The sequence below is a fragment of the Balearica regulorum genome, chromosome 2 (assembly GCF_011004875.1).
Source record: "Balearica regulorum gibbericeps isolate bBalReg1 chromosome 2, bBalReg1.pri, whole genome shotgun sequence".
In the NCBI taxonomy this organism is placed as follows: domain Eukaryota; kingdom Metazoa; phylum Chordata; class Aves; order Gruiformes; family Gruidae; genus Balearica; species Balearica regulorum.
In genome coordinates this window covers 162,828,298-162,846,835 of record NC_046185.1, presented here as the reverse complement: position 1 = coordinate 162,846,835, position 18,538 = coordinate 162,828,298, and the positions used below count along the sequence as shown (strand labels likewise).

Genomic DNA, 18,538 nt, shown 5'->3' with positions numbered 1-18,538 from the left:
GAGAGGATTTGTCTTCTTCCCTCAGCTGCCAAGCTCATGGCCCGCACCAGAGCCTGATGGCAGCAGAGGGGCAAGCCAGGCCTCCTGGAAAGCCCAAATCCCACCAAAGTTTTCAAGTCAACATTTTATTTCGTTTCTTATTAATTCATACAGCTCCGCTCCCTTAAAAGAGCACACAAGGTACCTATTTTGACAGTGGCAGGGCAGAAATCGGGTACACGCCTCACAGAGACGCGGCGTGCCGCCCTCAGCCCTCCAAGAGCGTTAGTACAACGGCATGGCGGCGGGAAGGCAGCGAGGGGTTGTGTAAGGGGTGAGAAAGCCCAGGAAGGGGAGTGGGGGGGACTGCCCCCATTATCCCCCTCCCGAGTAGCCTCGGACTGAACTCAGCCCCCGCTGCCTCCACTCCGCCTCCGGGCCGGCTCCCCCGCCCGGCGGCCTGGCCCTTCCCCGCCCACACGGTCGCTCAGCAACGGCGGCGCGGCCGGGCTACGGCGGGAGGCCGAGGGGTCCGGGCCGGCCCCAGCGCCGGGTTTGCGATGGCTGAGCGCAGCCTCTACCCCGGCACGCAGGTAACTCAGCGGGGCTGGGCCACACGGGCACACACACCTTGGCACACAGCCTTACACACACTGCACACACCCCTACACACCCTTCACATCCCCCTGCACACAGCCTTACACACACCACACACCCCCCTGCACACCCTTCACACACCCCTGCACACAGCCTTACACACACCCCACACACCCCTCACACCCCCCTGCACACAGCCTTACACACACCCCCACACACCTCCTCACACCCCCTGCGCACAGCCTTACACACACCACACACACCCCCACACACCCCTCACACCCCCCTGCACACAGCCTTACACGCACCCCCACACACCCCCTCACACCCCCTGCGCACAGCCTTACACACACCACACACACCCCCACACACCCCTCACACCCCCCCTGCACACAGCCTTACACGCACCCCCACACACCCCCTCACACCCCCTGCACACAGCCTTACACGCACCCCTATGCACACCCCTCACCCCCCCGGCACACATACTTACACACACCACACACAGCCCTACACACCCCCTCACACCTCCCAGCACACAGAAACACATGTAAATACACACATGTGTCCACACTTCCCTGCATACAAACACATATGTGCACACCCCCCCACACACCCTGCACAGTGCTTGTATCACTCTCCCTTGCACACACCCCACTCACATCACCCCGTACATGCACACCCCTGTATAAACCATGGCACACACACATGCTGTGTGCACGCGGAGAACTGTGTCTGCCACCGTCACCTACACACACAGCCAGGCAGTGAAGACACATCAGTGTGCATGCACAACCCTGTGTACGCACACTCATGCAGACATACATACATGCCTCCACACCTCAATGTTCACATGCGCACACACAGTGTGTCCCTTTTCAGGGTCTGTCCCGAGTACCTTTCCCATCCATTTTCCCCCCTTTTCCTTGCCCGTTCACTAATTCCAGCCGTTTGCAAGCACCCTTGGATCCTATATCAGGCCTTAATCACTAACATCCTCATTTTCTGTCCCCAGGACATCTCCCACTTGCTGGCTAGCACCTTTGAGGACCTGTTCACTGGAGAGGTTGCAGGGGTGGATGTGGAGACAAACTGGATTGAGGCCCGAGGAGGAGATGATGTTTATCGTGAGACTTTTACAGCGGAACTACAGAAGGTACAAGTTGAAACTAAGTCAGGCTGTGGAGCTCTGTTCAGCTTTCATTACTACTTTGTAATTTCTAGATCTTCTATAAAATAAAAAAATAAAGGTGGGGGAGGATCCTAGAACTGGCATTTTAATGGAAATTTACTTAAGCACAGTTTCCCACAGAACCTTTCATGTATGTTAATATTCACTACATGGTCCTTCATGATATTCTCAGCTCTGGACAGCTTTTCAGACACAGAGGAAAACCAGTAGCCCTTTAAATGCCTGTTCTACTGGCTGACAACTTCTCCCTGTAACGGCTGGTCAGCATACTAGACTTCCTGTCTTGCAATAAAGTATTCTCATGTGCTGCATTTTGAAGCCAGATGCTGCAAATATTATTTATATATGCTTACCTTATGCACTGTGACATGTAATCCATTAGTGTTTGCAACGCTGTTTGGGAATCTTGGATGAAATCAACAGTAGAAATGTAAAATACTTGTATTAGTCATTGCTCTGATAGCTGTTGTCAGTGTATAAAAGTAGAGGCTGGATGACTTGTGCAACAGGTATTTTTTCCATTTTGTGTCATCATACCCTCTTCAAAGGTTATCAGATGTGAAAAAATCCGAAGTTTTGTATTTCTTTTGAGTCATTTATCAATATATTGGTGGACACAGTATGTTCTGAGTAATAAGTGGGAGTCCTTCTGCTTGGATATGGTTAATTTCAACTGACAGTACGTGTCTGTAACATGTATATTACAGGTGTGCTAGTCACCTAAAGCTATATGTATCATCAGAAAAAGGAAAAAAAAATGCACCAAACCAGGCAAAATCCACAATTTTTCAGGGCAAAATCCATCCGATCCATTTTAGGGAGCAACTTTGGCATGGAGTGGGATCATATCCTGGATTTCAGTGACAGTGGAGGGATCCCAGAATAAGCAGAATAGGAGGAAGCCACTCATTTTAGCTGAGACTCATCCTGCCCTTTCTATTTAAAAAATGAAATGGAATTATTTAGTTCTATTAAATGAGCCAAAAGATTAAACTTTGTTACATAAAAGTTCTAGAGAAAGTTCAGTTAGCTACAGATACTATTGAGACGAATGTCTATCAGTTTCTCTTGGTGTTGGTCTTGTATGTCTCTGGGCCTCCACTATATTCTGTCTTTAACTTCATAGAATCACAGACTGGTTTGGGTTGGAATGGACCTTAAAGATCATATAGTTCCAACCTCCCTGCCGTGGGCAGGGACACCCTCCACTAGCCCAGGTTGCCCAAAGCCCCATCCAACCTGGCCTTGACCACTGCCAGGGATGGGGCAGCCACAGCTTCTCTGGGCAACCTCTTCCAGTGCCTCACCACCCTCACAGGGAAGAATTTCTTCCTAATATCTGATCTAAATCTCCCCTCCTTCAGCTTAAAGCCATTACCCCTTGTCCTAACTGACATTGATACCTCTTTGAGACAGGATTTTTCTTTCTGAGTTGTGCTTATAAACCACTTACCACACTGGGTAGAGTGATCCAAAATATAGCAGGAGTATCGCTGTTGGGTTATTCTGGAGTTTTAGAAACCTTCCTAGTAACTCGGAGGGAGCATTCACTTTCAGTTTAATCCTACACTTCTAGGCAAAATACAGTGCAGTTGCCACTGTCCCACAGAAGGTAAAAGACAGACATTTCTCTTATCCTGAGAGAGTCTCCTCATCTTTCACACATTTTTCTTGTGTACTACTTGCTCCCAGCACAAGTTAAATGATAGGAGAGATGGTGTTTTACCAGGGCAGTTTATGCTTGTAAAGTAATTATGTTTTACCAGGCTATCTCTATTTACCTCTCAAAGGCTAATAGAAAACCTTTATCTGCAAGGAGATCTTTAATAATTTGTGACAGCTCAAACCAGACTCATTTCTCTGCATTCACCCATGCCCATGACAGCTTCTCGATGAGTATAAGTGCCGACTGACAGAAGCTGATATAGTAGAAGAGAACATAATTCAGGCCCAGGATCGAGCAAAAGCTGAAGAAGAAAGGGCCATAAACATGCTGAAGGCAGATGCTGGGGAAGATTTCCACGAAATGGGATTGCCCCCAGGTGAGGATTCTGGAAATACTGTCTCTCCCCAGTACATGCTTATGGTACTTGGAGACCAATGCAATGTTTGTATAAATCTAATTGGGAAGTGGGGAATGAATTCCTTGTTTTGCTTTGCTTGTGCATGCAGCTTTTGCTTTACCTATTAAACTGTCTTTATCTCAACCCACGAGTTTTCTTACTTTCACTCTTCCGATTCTCTCCCCCGTCCTGCCGGGAGGGAGTGAGCAAGCGGCTGTGTGGAGCTGAGCTGCTGGCTGGGGCAAAACCACAACAGACTGACACTGGACTCAGTGAGCTTTTGGGTTGGCTTTACATCAATAGAGCAACTTGGAAGGATTTTGTGCAGAGATTCAAGCAGAGTAACATCTGTTTAACAGTGTAAGAAACTAAACAACCAGGTCATTTTCAAGGTATTAAATTTGCAATAAATGGCTTTCCACCTACCTTTATTACAAGCATACATACCTTGATATATAACAGCAACAAACAGAGATTAAATATTTCTCTGATGGCTGCATAGCTGGGTTTGAACTGAATTTAGAATTGGGGAGATGCATGTCCAAGGCTTGGGATTAAAATACCAGACTGTTTCTCTATCCAAAAATATTACCTGGCAGTGATGAGTTATAAAGGCAACATTACTTTGGACTCTTCAAGATAGAGTATATTAAGGGGATAAGATTTTCCCTTTTTAAAATTGTTTTTTTGTTATTGTTTTACCATTGCAGTGGCATCCTCTTTTAGGTGGATTGTGGATAATGAACTTCTCAGAAAAAATCATTTAACCTGCCCTGCTGATTACATCACTGATAAATTACCTGTTACTAGAGCACCAAAAGGTAACTTTTAAAGCAGAGAATAATTTAGACTTTGTAGAGCAATCTATAAGAACTGAAGCATTGGAGGATGTAGCAAATCTCAGTACATCTTTATAGTTTTCTGCCAAAGCAGAAGGGACTCTAGTATTAAAAGCTTAAAATACCACTAAAGGGACATTGTCAAAATAAAATTGATAAATTAAAAATTGTTGAGTTTAAATGTGCTTAAATATGAAATTTAATGGTGGTTGCACATTTGTTTACAGTTCTTTCCATCTGACACAAAAACTATATTAATTGTGACTGCTCTGCCTCTATTCAATTTCATTAGCACAAACCTCCAACTACATCTTGTGTACAGAGAAGGGAAGTGGTTACATTAAAGTAAAAACTGTTGTTAGTGAAATAAAATTGTATTCTTTATTTTGGGTTTAAAATGTTCCAGTTCTGGAAATATATCAGTTTAATTTGCAAATGGAGATCAATAAGAAAAATCTTTTGGACAATGTCAAGACTTATTTACTTCTTTTACTTATGTGTGAGCCAAAGTGAAAGGTTTTAGCGTCATTAAAATGAAATTTTTCAGTCAAGTCAAAACAAACATTTCAGACTAATCAACTTAGTCACAAATTCCAAGATTCATTGGGGTTTGTTTTCCATTGTAATTCCAAACAAAGCCAAAAATTTAATATCTCAGAGTTTCCTCTGAGTTGGCAATTTTGCTGTCTAACTATGGGAACATGAGATTAGATGGTACATCCTGTTAATGTCAATTTTCTGACTGTCTTAACTCCATAATATAGATTTTTTTATAAACCGAACAGGACGTTCTAGGTCTCACTCACTTGTAAGATTAACATAGCTTTCTGAGAGTAACATAACTTTCTTTGTATATAGCTTGTTTAATTAGTATTTCTAAAAGCTTTCTCATTAAAGCACTAAGCTTCTTTTGTACAAAATAAATTATAATTGTAAATTAAATTCTTGAGGATTGAAAGTGTATTTTTACCATCAACAAGACTAAAATAAATTCATACACCTATGCTTAGAATAAATGCTTATGATTCATGTTTTTCTCTTATAGAATTACTTTTTTCTTTGAAATGCAGGAAAATCAGAACCTGGCTACATCAAAGAGACATTTAGTTTTAAACAGCGTGTTTCTTCAGGCTCATGGGACCATATGTCTGCAAAGATTGCACACCTACAGAAAATATCTGGTAGTCTGCCAAATGTGTCTTTATGCACATTAACTCTGCCTTCAACTCCAGACTCTAAGCACCAGACTAAAAAGACAAGTAAGGTACATTTTACAGATTTATTTGGCTCAGTCTGTCAGAACTGTAGGGCCTGTTGCTGTTCCTGTAACAAAACCTGAATATCAATGCATTGTTGATTTGGCTCCAGTACTTAGTTTATTTGATCTGTTAAGAAAAGAGAAATACAATATTTCTATATGAATTTTCATGCTGTATAGCTTTAATTTTGACAAGTATAGATGCCTTTTTCATGGCAATTTCATGCCATGTTTAATTTTGCACCATGGTCTCTGTTTTTCAAAGAAAATTAATGCCTCAGAGAAGCTAGCCTGGAAAGACAGTAAGTGCAAAGCAGAGGGAGAAAGTGAGTGTGCTTACCTTGCCAAACTTCAGAAAAGACAGAATTACTTGAAGAACCCCCGCTTTTTCCCACCAAATACTCTTCATGGAGGCAAATCTCTTGTCATTTCTCAAGAAGAGGTGGAACAAGCCACAGCCAGAAGAAAAGCAGAAGATAATAAAGGGTATGCATTATATACAGTTTCTTGATTCTGAGCTGGAGCTCTACTATAGAAGTGCTGTGGATTTGTACATAGATTTTTTGAGCTAAATGTCTGTATGGTCTCTTAGGAAACAAAGTATGTCTGTATGACTTTTTTTTTTTTTGCCAAAGGGTATGTTTTGAAATTTCTCGTTTTATCAGTATTTAATGAATTGGGCAGTAAGATAATGTCTGCTTTTTTTATCTTTCAGAGATACCTCATTTGTTCCTGTATTTCTTGCCAATCCACCTACTGTTTTGTTTTCTGATTATGAAGTTGGCCAGGTTTATGAGGTGAGAACGTCCTGCCATGATCTACGTATTTCACTCAATCTTTTGGCTTTCTGCAGTTTAACAAAAGTCTAAGTTTTATATTAAATTAATGAACCCCTTCCTCCAAGACACACTTTCATACATGCCACTGACACACTAACCAGTGAAAACTAAGAGACCCTTTTCAGTCTCTGCTTGGGTTTGGTAGTATCCGATTCAGCCTTTATTGAATAAACTGAGATTTGTAGGCCAGTTGTGATGGTAAATTAGCTACTACTAGCAGAGTACTGAGGAATTGCAAGCGTTATAATGAGTGATGATAAATACAATGGATTATTTTCTTTTCTTTTTAAATAAAGATGACTATAGAGCTGCAGAACATCACTTCAACAGGTCATCATGTAAGACTTATCCCCCCCTCTACTTCAGCCTTTGCCATTGGGCCAGGTAAGGGTTATTTTTACTGCTTTTAAGATGTTAACGCATCAGAGATCTAATTTATCTGCTTGAACAAAGATTTTTCAGAGGCATTATGTTTCATTCTGCTATCCATAGTGCTCTGAGTAGGACAATAATCTGCTCAGTTCTTTAGAGACCGAAGGTTGTCTTATGTCTCTAGGACCATTCACATGCAACTCATAAGCATTCAGGAATACTAACATTAAAATGTTTGAAGTTAAATTGAAATATATCCATGGAATACCTAGATTGAGTCTTATCTATAATTTATCTATGAACAGACCTAGTGTCCACTGAAATCAGCAGGGGGAGAGGGCAAAAAATAGCATACTTCAATTGCCGCAAGGAAAATTAGGTTAGAGGAAAGGTAAGAAAAACATCTTTCCTGTAGTAGGATAGCCAGCCACTGGCATAGATTACCTAAGGAGATTGTGGTGTCTCAATCACAGTATTGCAGGAATATTTAGAAGAAGTTAGATCCCCCTCATGTAGACCATGTTCTCTTGTGGCAGAGGAATACTGGGTAACGTCTCTAGGTTTCTCCTCACTCTGTTTTCTGTAGTTATGAGAAGCATATTTCAGAAAAAAATTCTTATTTGAGTCCAGTGGAAGATACACACATGCACAGATTTCACTGGCAGGCCTTTTGTGCTCATTCATTTTTATCAGCTTGACTTAGGCAATAAATGGGGAGAGTTTACAGGCACCTTTCCAGAGGGAGATGTGATCATAAATACATATGCCAGCTTTGGGAGGTTTTAATTTTTTTTAATTCCTTGCATTTTTTTTTCCAAGGAAAATTTCCAGGAAAGGGAGGAATGATTGCTCCTGGGATGACATGCCAGTATACGGTCCAATTTATTCCTGAATATCCAGGAGACTATGAAGATTGTATATTAGTGGAAACTCAAGTATCAGAACCTCTTCTTATCCCAATCCAAGCTAAAAGACCACCTCCAGTGTTAACATGTCAGTAATGCCCAATTCTTAAGTTTCTCTAAAGTTAAATGAATTTGTTGGGTTTTGGGCTTTTTTAATTTGACTATATCCAATTTTATGTCACAAAACAAACGTGGAGCAACTTGGCAGTACTTTTTCTACATTTTGATATCTATCTCATTTTCACTCATTAGAGATTTATTAGTTATTAAAATGTAATCCTGACAAATTTTTCCTCAATTATTTTTGCTTGTCACATCAAGCTGATTTTTTCCCACTGTATTAGAGGAGTGAACAGGAGAGACTTTTCTAGGTTTGTGTCTTGTGGATTCCTGAACTACTAACTGTAATTACCAATCCTAAATATTAAGGAATTATGATTTAGTTATAAATATTTGATGCTATTAATTAATATTTGTGGAATGTTACATTAATTATATTTGGATATGATGTATCTGCAGGATTCACCTCTCAGATATCTAGCATCAGCTGTAACAACCAGGATTACTTTTGCAGAAACTTGCTTTGATTTTTTGCAAATTCACTTTTCCTGTTATGCTGAGCTTTTTAAAAAATCCTCTTACTTTTTGTCATCATTCAATGGACTCTTTAAGTAGGAAGCACCATTAAAATGTAAGATGAATGTAGAAATATGTACCTCATGCTGTTTAAGTTTCAAATGGAAATAATTTAGGGATTTTTTAGGATTGCAGCACCTCCATATTCATATGGAGTAATGTTGTCTTTAACAAGTTATTTAAGAACTGGCTTTGCCAGGTGCTAGCCTTCATTGTCTGTGTAGTCTAATTTTCTGTGTTACTCATTGCAGTACCTCACTTTATAGACTGTGGTTCCTGCCTTGTTGGAGGAATAAAAGTAACAATGATTTTGTGCAGAAATGAGGGATTTAGCCCTGGGAAGTTTCTCATAATGCCAAAGAAAGCCTGGCCACCTCCTAATCTCAGGGTGAGTGATTAGAAGGGCAATACTGGACATGGTATGGTATAGATGCCCTGACATAAAGGCCTTTAATCTAGCCATGGTATATTAGCACAGAAGTCATAAGGCCTTGCTGGGGACATCTGTTTTGTCCCATTCCCTCAGGCATTCACGTCTGTCCTCAAGAACAATCTCCCTGGATGTGCGTACCTCCTGCTTGTGCTCTGGCTTGTCTCTGGAAGAAGTTGTCTTGCTCAGTGGTGAGGTAAACTCAGGCATAGATCAGGGAAAGGACAACTGGCTTGAACTTTAGTCTTACCCTTAAAGCAAATAGAAATGCAATCAGTTCTAGCATTGCTTGAGCTAATTTCCTCCCCCTCCCCACCAAAGATATCACTTACTGACCTTGCTGCACCCGTAGACCCTAGCAGTCCACTCCAGTATTGTTCTGTGATACGGACAAAGATGATAAGATGTGACTGGTAGATTGGCATTTTATGTGCTGGAGAAAAGGCTAATGGGATAGCTGATGAGTCATATTGTCCCCCCTGAAATGCTTTACAGTTCCAACTCAAAGTGAGACATAAGCACGGAGAAACAGAGCTGCTATGCTCAAGCATAGTTGTTCTTCTGTGAACTTGAATATTATGGCTCCTGACATTATCCTTTGTCTTTGGAGACAGCACCTTCCCTCCTGCTTTCACCAAGATAATTATAAAGCATAGAGCATTTCTTCTAATTAAACCATATACATAATGCACATACTTTTGAGATGTGTGACAAAAAATTACGGTAAGAGGTAGAACAGAGATGTTGTAGTATATTGCCTGGTTTAGGTAACCCTGTATTTTAAAAACAACAACCTGATCAATTTGATTTATTAACTTTTTTTTTTTTTTTTTAAACACTTCAGGTTGTTGCCACTGTTGGTTTGGTGATACAAAATCCTTTTGGGATCCGTCCTGCCGTTTTTGAGCTAGCTCCGGGGCAGAGTACAACATTAGAGGTTAGCACTGACTGCTATAGAAAGTTTTTGTACATTCTGGAAGATCTTGGCTGGACTTTGCAAATTTGGGTTTGTGTGAACAAAAATGCTCAAATCCTTTTGTGCAATTATGCTGGAAGAATTGCAATTGTGAGTCTTACTGGAGGGTCTTTCATTGCAACTTCCAAGTCTTGCTTGCCCTCTCAGAGACCACTCAGATTTCTGCACACAAAGAATGCTGTTAAAGAAAACAGGAATCCGAGAACACTGGAGTCCTTATTTCACTCCAGCTCAGATAACAAGTCCAAGAAACTTTTCCTTTCAGAGCTTCCTTGGGGGAAAAAAAAAAAAGGACATTTGGGGAAAAAAATTCTTTCTCTGTAGAGCAGCAGGTACAAATCCTTCACTTATGTTTTGCTCTTTCCTGAAAAAGATCCTGCAGTAGGTGTGCATTACTGGTAGCCACCACTGCTTTCTCTGATGCAGGCCACATTTTATTATAGCATCACTAATGGGAGAGGAGAAGTGATATGGAGAGCATGGTTAGCCTCCAGCCCTTCCTTTTATCAGTACTGCTTGGCTGTTGATAAGAGGAATGGGTCAGGCAGGTGTGGATAAAGGAGAAACGTTTCTCCTCCTTTCTGTGTCCCCAGATGCTTCTGTCTCCCTGCTTGCTTCAGCAGGGCCAGGCACATGTGGGAGAGAAAGTGATGGATTTAGCATGGGTTGAGCTTGCAGGTGGTGATCACTAGAACTGTCCTTTTGTAAACATTTACAAATTGAAGTTTATTACTTCCTGGAGAGAAATCAGTTGCACACATTGCTATTTCACTTCTCTCTTTCAGGTAGTGTTTTTCCCTTCTTTTCCAGAAGTCTCACAGCAAACATACACCATTGTTTGTGACAATTGCCAAGTCAGTGATGTTACAGTCACAGGTTTGTTTCCAACACCTTTCAGAGATTATGTGTCTGACACTGTAGGTACTCAAGTAATGTGAGTGGTGGTTGATGGCTTGAAGCAATGGTAAGATTTTATGTCATTGTATTAAGAAAATACTTTGTTCCCTGATGGTTTTAAATGCTAAGCATTTTTATTATTGTTGTTGTTGTTACTACTATTATAACTACTACTCCATCCCAGTGCATGAAATACATGGGATTCAAAAAGCACTGAGCTCTTAACCCACCATAGCCAAAACTCCAAATGTAAAATGTCATCAAGTATCGGAAAGAACACCTGTAGTCAGGTGCAACTCATTTCTTAGGCCTTTGTATCAATAAGATAACATTACAAACTATAAAACATGAGCTTTAACAGGGCAGAAGTACATTTGGGTGTAAACCAAATTTGGGGCATATCTTGGGTTAGGGTATTCAGGAGAGATAGGCAGTCTCTGATGAATGAAACCAGTTGAAACTCTTTTAAATGTTAGTGCTTGTCCTGTAATGTAGTTGTGAGTGCTATAACATTAGGCTTGACTTGTCTATTTAATCACTTTATTACAGGTATTTCCTTTGGAATTTTTTTATAGTGCATTTGCAGCTTATTTTTGTTTTAATATACTGCTCAAAACATCTGGGAGCAACATTATCAACCATCACAAACACCCTGCTCACTGCAGTGAAACAATGCTGATGTAAGTGAGCTGAGGTTGTGGCCCTGAAATCCAAATCTGTTAAATTAATGGAAAGATCTCTATTGATATATGTTGATGAACAAATAACATCAGGAAAATATTGTACAATTAACACATTGGAGTTCTGAAACTTGAGGAAACACCAGCTGTAATTAGTAATGGCCATTGCTGGCATTTGCTGTTAACGAGCAATATGAACAATGTTAATAGCCAGATGGTAAACAGTAATACCTACTTATTTTTTCAAGGGGTTGGACAGCTGATAGCTCTGGAGCTTTTGTTCATCACGGGTGGAGAAAGCAAACCTGAACCTGGTGAAGTTACTGATGTAACAGCACAGCATCTCATACGATTTGACCCCCAAAACCCACACACCACCGAGGAGAAGAAATTGGTTATAAGAAACTCTTCGTACGTAGCTAAAATTAATAACATAATGTTCTGCAGTCTGAACATGCTGGTAGGGATCTCATTTGTGATACCAAACTCTCTCGAGCTGGAGAAACCTTCATGCATTTGATGATAAACTTTGTGCAGAAGCCTTGCTTCTTTTTGTGCTATTGTTTAGTGATTAAGGTTCAAGGATATACTTGTAAGAGCAGGAACATTATGCATAGATCAGACATTATGGCAACCATTAGCCGTACCATTTGGTTCATAAGCTGCCAAGGTCCACCTATTTGCCTCAGTATAGATAAATCTACAACTCAGAAAGATTCATAGATATGGATGGCTGCAGGAAATATTTGACAGTGTCATCCGGATGAGATTTATCTAACTTTACATGTCTACAATGTATGCTTGTGCAACTGAGCTAAGCACCCTTATACTATTTTCCTTTTGTAGTGCAAGGAAATAGATGCTTCTAAGGATGCAATTCTGACTGTAGACATCTTCCATAGAACAAGACATAAAGTATCCTGGACTCCGCTGGATCTCCACAGATTAAAACAGGAGCCCAATGGAACTAGCTCATATTAAAACTTTCAAGTTATTCCTACTATTGAGTCCTAATAGATTTAAATATAAACTCTATTTGAAGTCAAGGAATATATCCCTGTGTACAATTACATTGTACTTAACATAGTGGCATTCTGATTTTGCTCAAAATCAGTTGAGCAATAATAAAAGTACACTAATGTGCATGATTGCAGTAGTTAGAGGCTGCAGACCATCAAAGTAGTGAGGATGTCAGTGCTGGTTTTAGATACATTACATTAATTTACATTCACCTTGCTAATTGCTACAGTGAATTTCTGGAAGTTTGTTCTGTGGCCTGGAAACCACACACACATAATACCAGAACAGAATGCTCTTTGGGTATAGAAAATGTGATTCGGTGATCTGGATACCACAAACCGACAAAGAATGCAACTGTGCCAATTTGCACATTTTGTCTGTGTTATAATCACGACAGCAATCCCTACATGTCTGGTGTCAGCATTTATATGAAACAAAGCTGGGAAAACCTTCTGCTGCTATAGAAAGTGATACAAGAAATTGTACTAGTTCAGTTTTATGTCATTGATACTGACTTTGAAATTGCAGTGTCCTTCCTTCCCTTACTAAGGCAAAGTTTTTGAGGTCAGCACAAGCAAGGTTTTAAAACTCATGAACACATTCCATGGAATACACTTCTGCTGAAGCAATCTAATTGAGCAACCTTTTCTGGATTACAAAGAATATTGCAGAGCCATTGCTATAATCTTAGCTGGAGCCCCTGTGTTTGTTGACACATTAAACACCACAGCTTGCACTTGGATTAAATTCAGAATGTTATGTAGATCATCAGCAGTGATCCAAAGCAAATATGCCGATATCAGCAGGAATGGTCGTGTTGATCTCAGATTCTTGAAAGAGGAATTGTAGAGTTTCCTAAAAGTTGCATTACATGACAAGTTAAATAAGATAAGAAAGTGTTGATGTATCTTGCACATTTATATAATTTATTTCTACTATATATTAGCATGTTCTTTGTACATTTTATATACTCCAACTCTATGCTGCCTCATCAGCTTTGTAGCTCACAAAGACTGGCAAGTCTAACCCCTGTCATTTTTAAGAAGAGGAATTCCCTACATGGAAAAAGGAACTGAAATTTTTCTCCCGATATCTTACTCAAAAATGTCTAATTTTTTAATTATAGCTTTTTGTTGTTTACTGGTCTCTTTGCAGCAAGGTAGAACTTCCTTTCTACTGGCAGATGATAAAGCCTAATCTGAAACCATTAATACCAGAAGAAACTGCAGACTTTATGAAGCTCAAATACAAACAAGACACAGAGTCAGCCTTCTCCCTAAATCCTGAGCAGGGAGTTTTGCTTCCCTGTGCTGATCATGAGTTTATTCTCACTTACACTCCACAGGAGGTATGACTTGTGATTCCTTCCTATCTACAAACTCCAGCTGTGTATTTTTATGCAAGTCATAAAATCCTTGCTGCGCAGCTTTCTGAATTAAATTTAATTAGCTGGTACTATGCTCTGATAAACAGTGTTCAAAATGTAGAAAGTTACTAAAAGAAAACATGTTTTGACTGCAAAATGTGAGACAGTTTCTGATCTCATGTCACTTTTGGTACTGATTGGACACAATTAATTTTACACTGAAACTGTGGACACAGCTGTGCTGGCTGGTAAAGTTACCACCTCCCCACACTACCAGCTCCTCCACAATCTTCTGACCCTTCCCATCTGCTGAGTGAGCTGCTTTGGGGATGTGTCCCATACCTACTGCAGCCTAAACAAGTTTGGTTAGCAAACAGTGATTATTTAAACTGTTTCTGACTGTGGCTTTTTTGGGGCTGAAATGGCTCTTATGAACAGCTGTGTGGTAAATTAAGGGGGTAGGGGTAGCCTTTGGCAGAGAAATGATGGTATGCAGCTGTGGGGAAAGAGGGGTGCAAGATGTTTGAATGCAGCTGTACCAGTGACTGTTGTCTTACTTTCTGCTCCCTCATCCATGTAAATAAGAGCATGAGCTCACTGTATTTAAAGAAACTCGATCCAAAGTAAGCCCAAGAGTGGGAATATCCCATGCTGTGGTGATTGACAGACGTAGGAATGCCTCGGTTAAGTATGGAAGAGAATTTAACTGTTTGGTGGGTTTTTTTAAATACTTTAATTAGTTAATAGAAAAATATATTAATGAACCTTTAAAGATTTGAATTTGTTGACAAAAATATATTGAATTAACATATACACTTAAATTAATATCTCTTTACAAACAAATGTATCTTTTGCAAAGACCTTCTGATTTAAGGCCATCTGATGGATAGTCAATGAAGCTAAATGCCCTGGAGCAGTTAGAAAAAACTTTAAGTTAGTACAGCAGTACTGATCTTAATTTGGGGAGACTGCAGATGCTTGTGTGTAGTATGCAATATACTAGGGAAATAATAACAGACATGTCAAAAATGAGCATTTTTCTTGGCACCATATACCATGAGATCAGAATCTGGCTTAATATTTTGCAGTCAAACATGTTTTCTTTTAGTAACTCTAGAGTTTGAATATTGTTGTCCTTGTTTTGGCTGGGATAGAGTTAATTTTCTTCCTAGCAGCTGGTATAGTGCTACATTTTGGGTTTAGGATGAGAATAATGTTGATAACACACTAATATTTTAGTTGTTGCCAAGCAGTCAAGGACTCTTCAGCTTCTCATACTGCCCTGCCAGCAAGGAGGCAGGGGGTGCCCAGGAAGTGGCGGGCGGGACACAGCCAGGAAAGCTGACCCAAACTGGCCAAAGGGATATTCCATACCATATGATGTCATGCTCTGTATACAACTGGGGGGTTGGCCAGGAGGTGGGTTGGCTCAGGAACTAGCTGAGCATTGGCTCCAGGTAGTGAGTAATTGTGCTGTGCATCACTTGTTTTGTATATTCTTTTGTCATTATTATTATTATCTTCCTTTTCTGTCCCATTAAACTGTCTTTATCTCAACCCATGAGTTTTACCTTTTTCTTTTCAATTCTTTTCCCCATCCCACTGGGTGGTAGGGAGCGAGCAAACTGCTGTGTGATTGTTTTAGCTGCCTGCCAGGTTAAACCACGACAATTTATCGGAGCTTGGTACTCCAATGATGATTGTTCATCCTTTAAATGTAAACTCCTTTTTCATCTTTTTTTAATCTTCAACATAACAAATTAGTTGACATTAAAATTCTCTCCTTCTTTATTTGTGTAGCTGAAGAGTTATCACAGTGTGATTCAGATGGTACTGAGGGACATCCCAGAGTCACCTTGGTAAGCTGAAAAACAGTAGTAACGTGTATAGCGACATTTTAGTTATGCTATTACATTATGTACTGGGATTCTGTATCCTTCTGGTGATGATGGACTGACAGTTATAAAGGATTTTATCTGCACAGCTAATAGGGGTAAAAAGAGTGTCTCTGTGCTCACATGTCTGAAAACATGCCTTAGCCCTAGCTAGGGCTGCACCTCTCTTGGAAAAAAGATAATACTGTAATTTTGTCTGTTCATTTTCCAGGTTTTCTACTGAGATTTCCAGCAGGTTTTCCTGTTATTACTGTTTGTCACAGCAGTCTGTGACTTAGATACTTGTTCATGAACAGACTGGGATGATTAGAGTACTTTAAAGAACCACTGGAATTTTTCCAGTTGTTAATTGTCCCCAACCTGAGGTAGTTGCACACTGACAGTCTGTAGTTGAGGAACACTTGATGATTTTCAGTTTTGATCTGGCAATTAAAAGATGTGATCCAGTTTAAACACTGGTTTAAAATGCTTAATTATTCTATCATATTTTCTCCCAAAGTTCAGTAAAAGAGAGGATGCTTCAAAAGATCCCAGAATACAAAGCAGAGGATGTAATAGCACTGGAAATAGAAGTTAAAGGATCAACAGAACCATTTCAGCTTCTTCTGGAACCATATGCCATTATCATCCCTGGAGAAAACTTTATTGGTGTAAATGTCAGAAAAACATTTAAGGTTTGTTTGCTTTTGACTTCAATGTTATCATGTGCTTTGTCTCACTGGATGTCATAGGTATTGCTAGAAGATATCAGACAATCCATGTTATTTTAGTTCTTCTTAAATATTTTTACAGGAGGGTCTGTACTAAAATCCTCTAGCAGGCCTCCTCAGCTCCAGGCAGCAGGCTTTGTTCTTTTTTCATCTCTCAAGTTTGATACCACAGAGCATTATCCTTCTAAAAGTTTTTCTGGGTCGCAAACCCGTTGCTTATCACTTTGTCACTCCTGTAGTGTAAAAGTTTTCCAGCTGAGAGGAATAGCCAATGGATGATTAAATTACTTCGTAGCAGAGGCCATGCTCATTCAAAGGACTACAGCAAGCACAGAAGAGCTACAAAAGTCAAGTGTGCTGCCACTTAGTAGACCTTATTCTTTCCTGCAGGTTCTGATAATTTCTGTTTGACCGTTATGGGACAGACTGCTGCTGCGATTGTCCACTCACTCAGCATCCTCTTCACTATAGATCAGGATCCTTTTCATCTTAGACTCACTTGGGAAAAATAGGCCTGTTAGCAAGAGTCAGGCAGGAAGACATTTCCCAGTTAACAGTCTTTCCAGTTTTTGTTAAAGATAACTGCTAATCAGCATTTAGTTCTATGCTTTCTCTTCCTAGATGTTCTTTATCAACTTAATACAGCCATTTTGTACTTTCCAGTAATCCAATATAGCTACATGTATGGTATAGGTAATTAAGTCACATAAAATATAATGACATTCCTCGCAGTTTCCAATTGTTTTTCAGTCTTAAAAAGATAAGAATTTGAATTGCATTTAGGGATAATTGTGCTTCAGAGAATAAAGTTATTTGCTGTAATTAAGAAATAATATCTGAATAGATCTGAAGAGCAGACCAAAGATTTCAAGAGCCCACATCTCCCTCACAAACAGATCCTTTGGCAAAAAAGGCTGCTCTCATAAGGAGGATTTGAAGTTTAAGCTTTGAAGGTTTGTAATATTTTTGAAGAATGGGGGGAAAGTTTAAAAGGCTTCAAATATGATCCAGTTCTTGAAAAGAATGGTTAATGGACTTTCTTTGTTTCAGAAGACACCTTAACTAGTGTGAAGGTAGCCGCTGAGTTCATCTGACTAAATATAGTGCTCTCAGCATAGATCTCAGCATCTGAGCTACCTGCTCTAAACTTTCCTTAGAGTCCTTGGAGATCTGGTCGGCAACATCCAGGGCTAAAATAGGTCAGAGGAATTGCTCCCAGCACTGTCTAATTTGCTTTATTTTCAGAAAGAGAATTCCTAGGAGATGAGGTCCGATGTAGACTATTTTGCAGACACCTGAAATCCAGTCAGGTGAATCCTACTCCTTCTTGTCCTTGTTCTACATCACAGAGGAGAAAGGAAAGGGAAGATGCAGCATTATCATGAAAATAACAGTGGTTAGTGCATGGCACTGGGTTAATACTGTTCAAGTCAGAGGTTAGATGAAGCTCTGTGCCTTTCTACTCTTAACCATGCTCAGTTTATTTCAAGATTCAGGTGAAGATACAGTATGTTGTAGCTAGATTCAAGGTTTATTAGTAGGTCATAACGTTTAGTGGTGATCAGGATATGGTTTTGCATAGTTTGCAAAGTATGTGATGTAAGACTTGCAATACCTAGTTTGCAGTGCGTTGGTACTCTCAGCAAATCGGCCTGTTGCTATGAAAGCTTAAATGGCATTAATTGTCGTGTTGATTTTAATTGTTTTAGATGTGGAATAACAGCAAATCATTGATCAAGTACACATGGGAGAAAATAATTACCTGTGACATCATGGAAGTTGAACCTCATACTGGTGTCATAGGTAAGGTTTCTGTGACTTGCAAGCATCAGTTAATGACAGAAATATTTAAATCGGTACAAGTGGAAGAGAAAAGTCACAGAG

At 40.0% G+C, this 18,538-nt stretch overlaps 1 protein-coding gene across 1 annotated transcript in view; it reads left to right on the top strand.

Moving 5' to 3' along the window:
- Window positions 1-474: 474 nt before the first annotated feature.
- The window catches only part of DLEC1 (DLEC1 cilia and flagella associated protein), a 41,323-nt gene continuing 23,259 nt past the window's right edge, over window positions 475-18,538 (top strand). Inside the window, exons 1-17 of the mRNA XM_075746760.1 lie at window positions 475-572; window positions 1,592-1,732; window positions 3,654-3,810; window positions 4,542-4,652; window positions 5,741-5,934; window positions 6,194-6,414; window positions 6,644-6,725; window positions 7,064-7,151; window positions 7,959-8,132; window positions 8,932-9,068; window positions 9,955-10,047; window positions 10,872-10,962; window positions 11,912-12,074; window positions 13,839-14,031; window positions 15,850-15,908; window positions 16,444-16,618; window positions 18,364-18,457. Of these exons, the coding sequence (XP_075602875.1) occupies window positions 540-572; window positions 1,592-1,732; window positions 3,654-3,810; window positions 4,542-4,652; window positions 5,741-5,934; window positions 6,194-6,414; window positions 6,644-6,725; window positions 7,064-7,151; window positions 7,959-8,132; window positions 8,932-9,068; window positions 9,955-10,047; window positions 10,872-10,962; window positions 11,912-12,074; window positions 13,839-14,031; window positions 15,850-15,908; window positions 16,444-16,618; window positions 18,364-18,457 (2,206 nt within the window). The 5' untranslated portion in view covers window positions 475-539. The remainder of the gene's footprint in view (window positions 573-1,591; window positions 1,733-3,653; window positions 3,811-4,541; window positions 4,653-5,740; window positions 5,935-6,193; window positions 6,415-6,643; window positions 6,726-7,063; window positions 7,152-7,958; window positions 8,133-8,931; window positions 9,069-9,954; window positions 10,048-10,871; window positions 10,963-11,911; window positions 12,075-13,838; window positions 14,032-15,849; window positions 15,909-16,443; window positions 16,619-18,363; window positions 18,458-18,538) is intronic.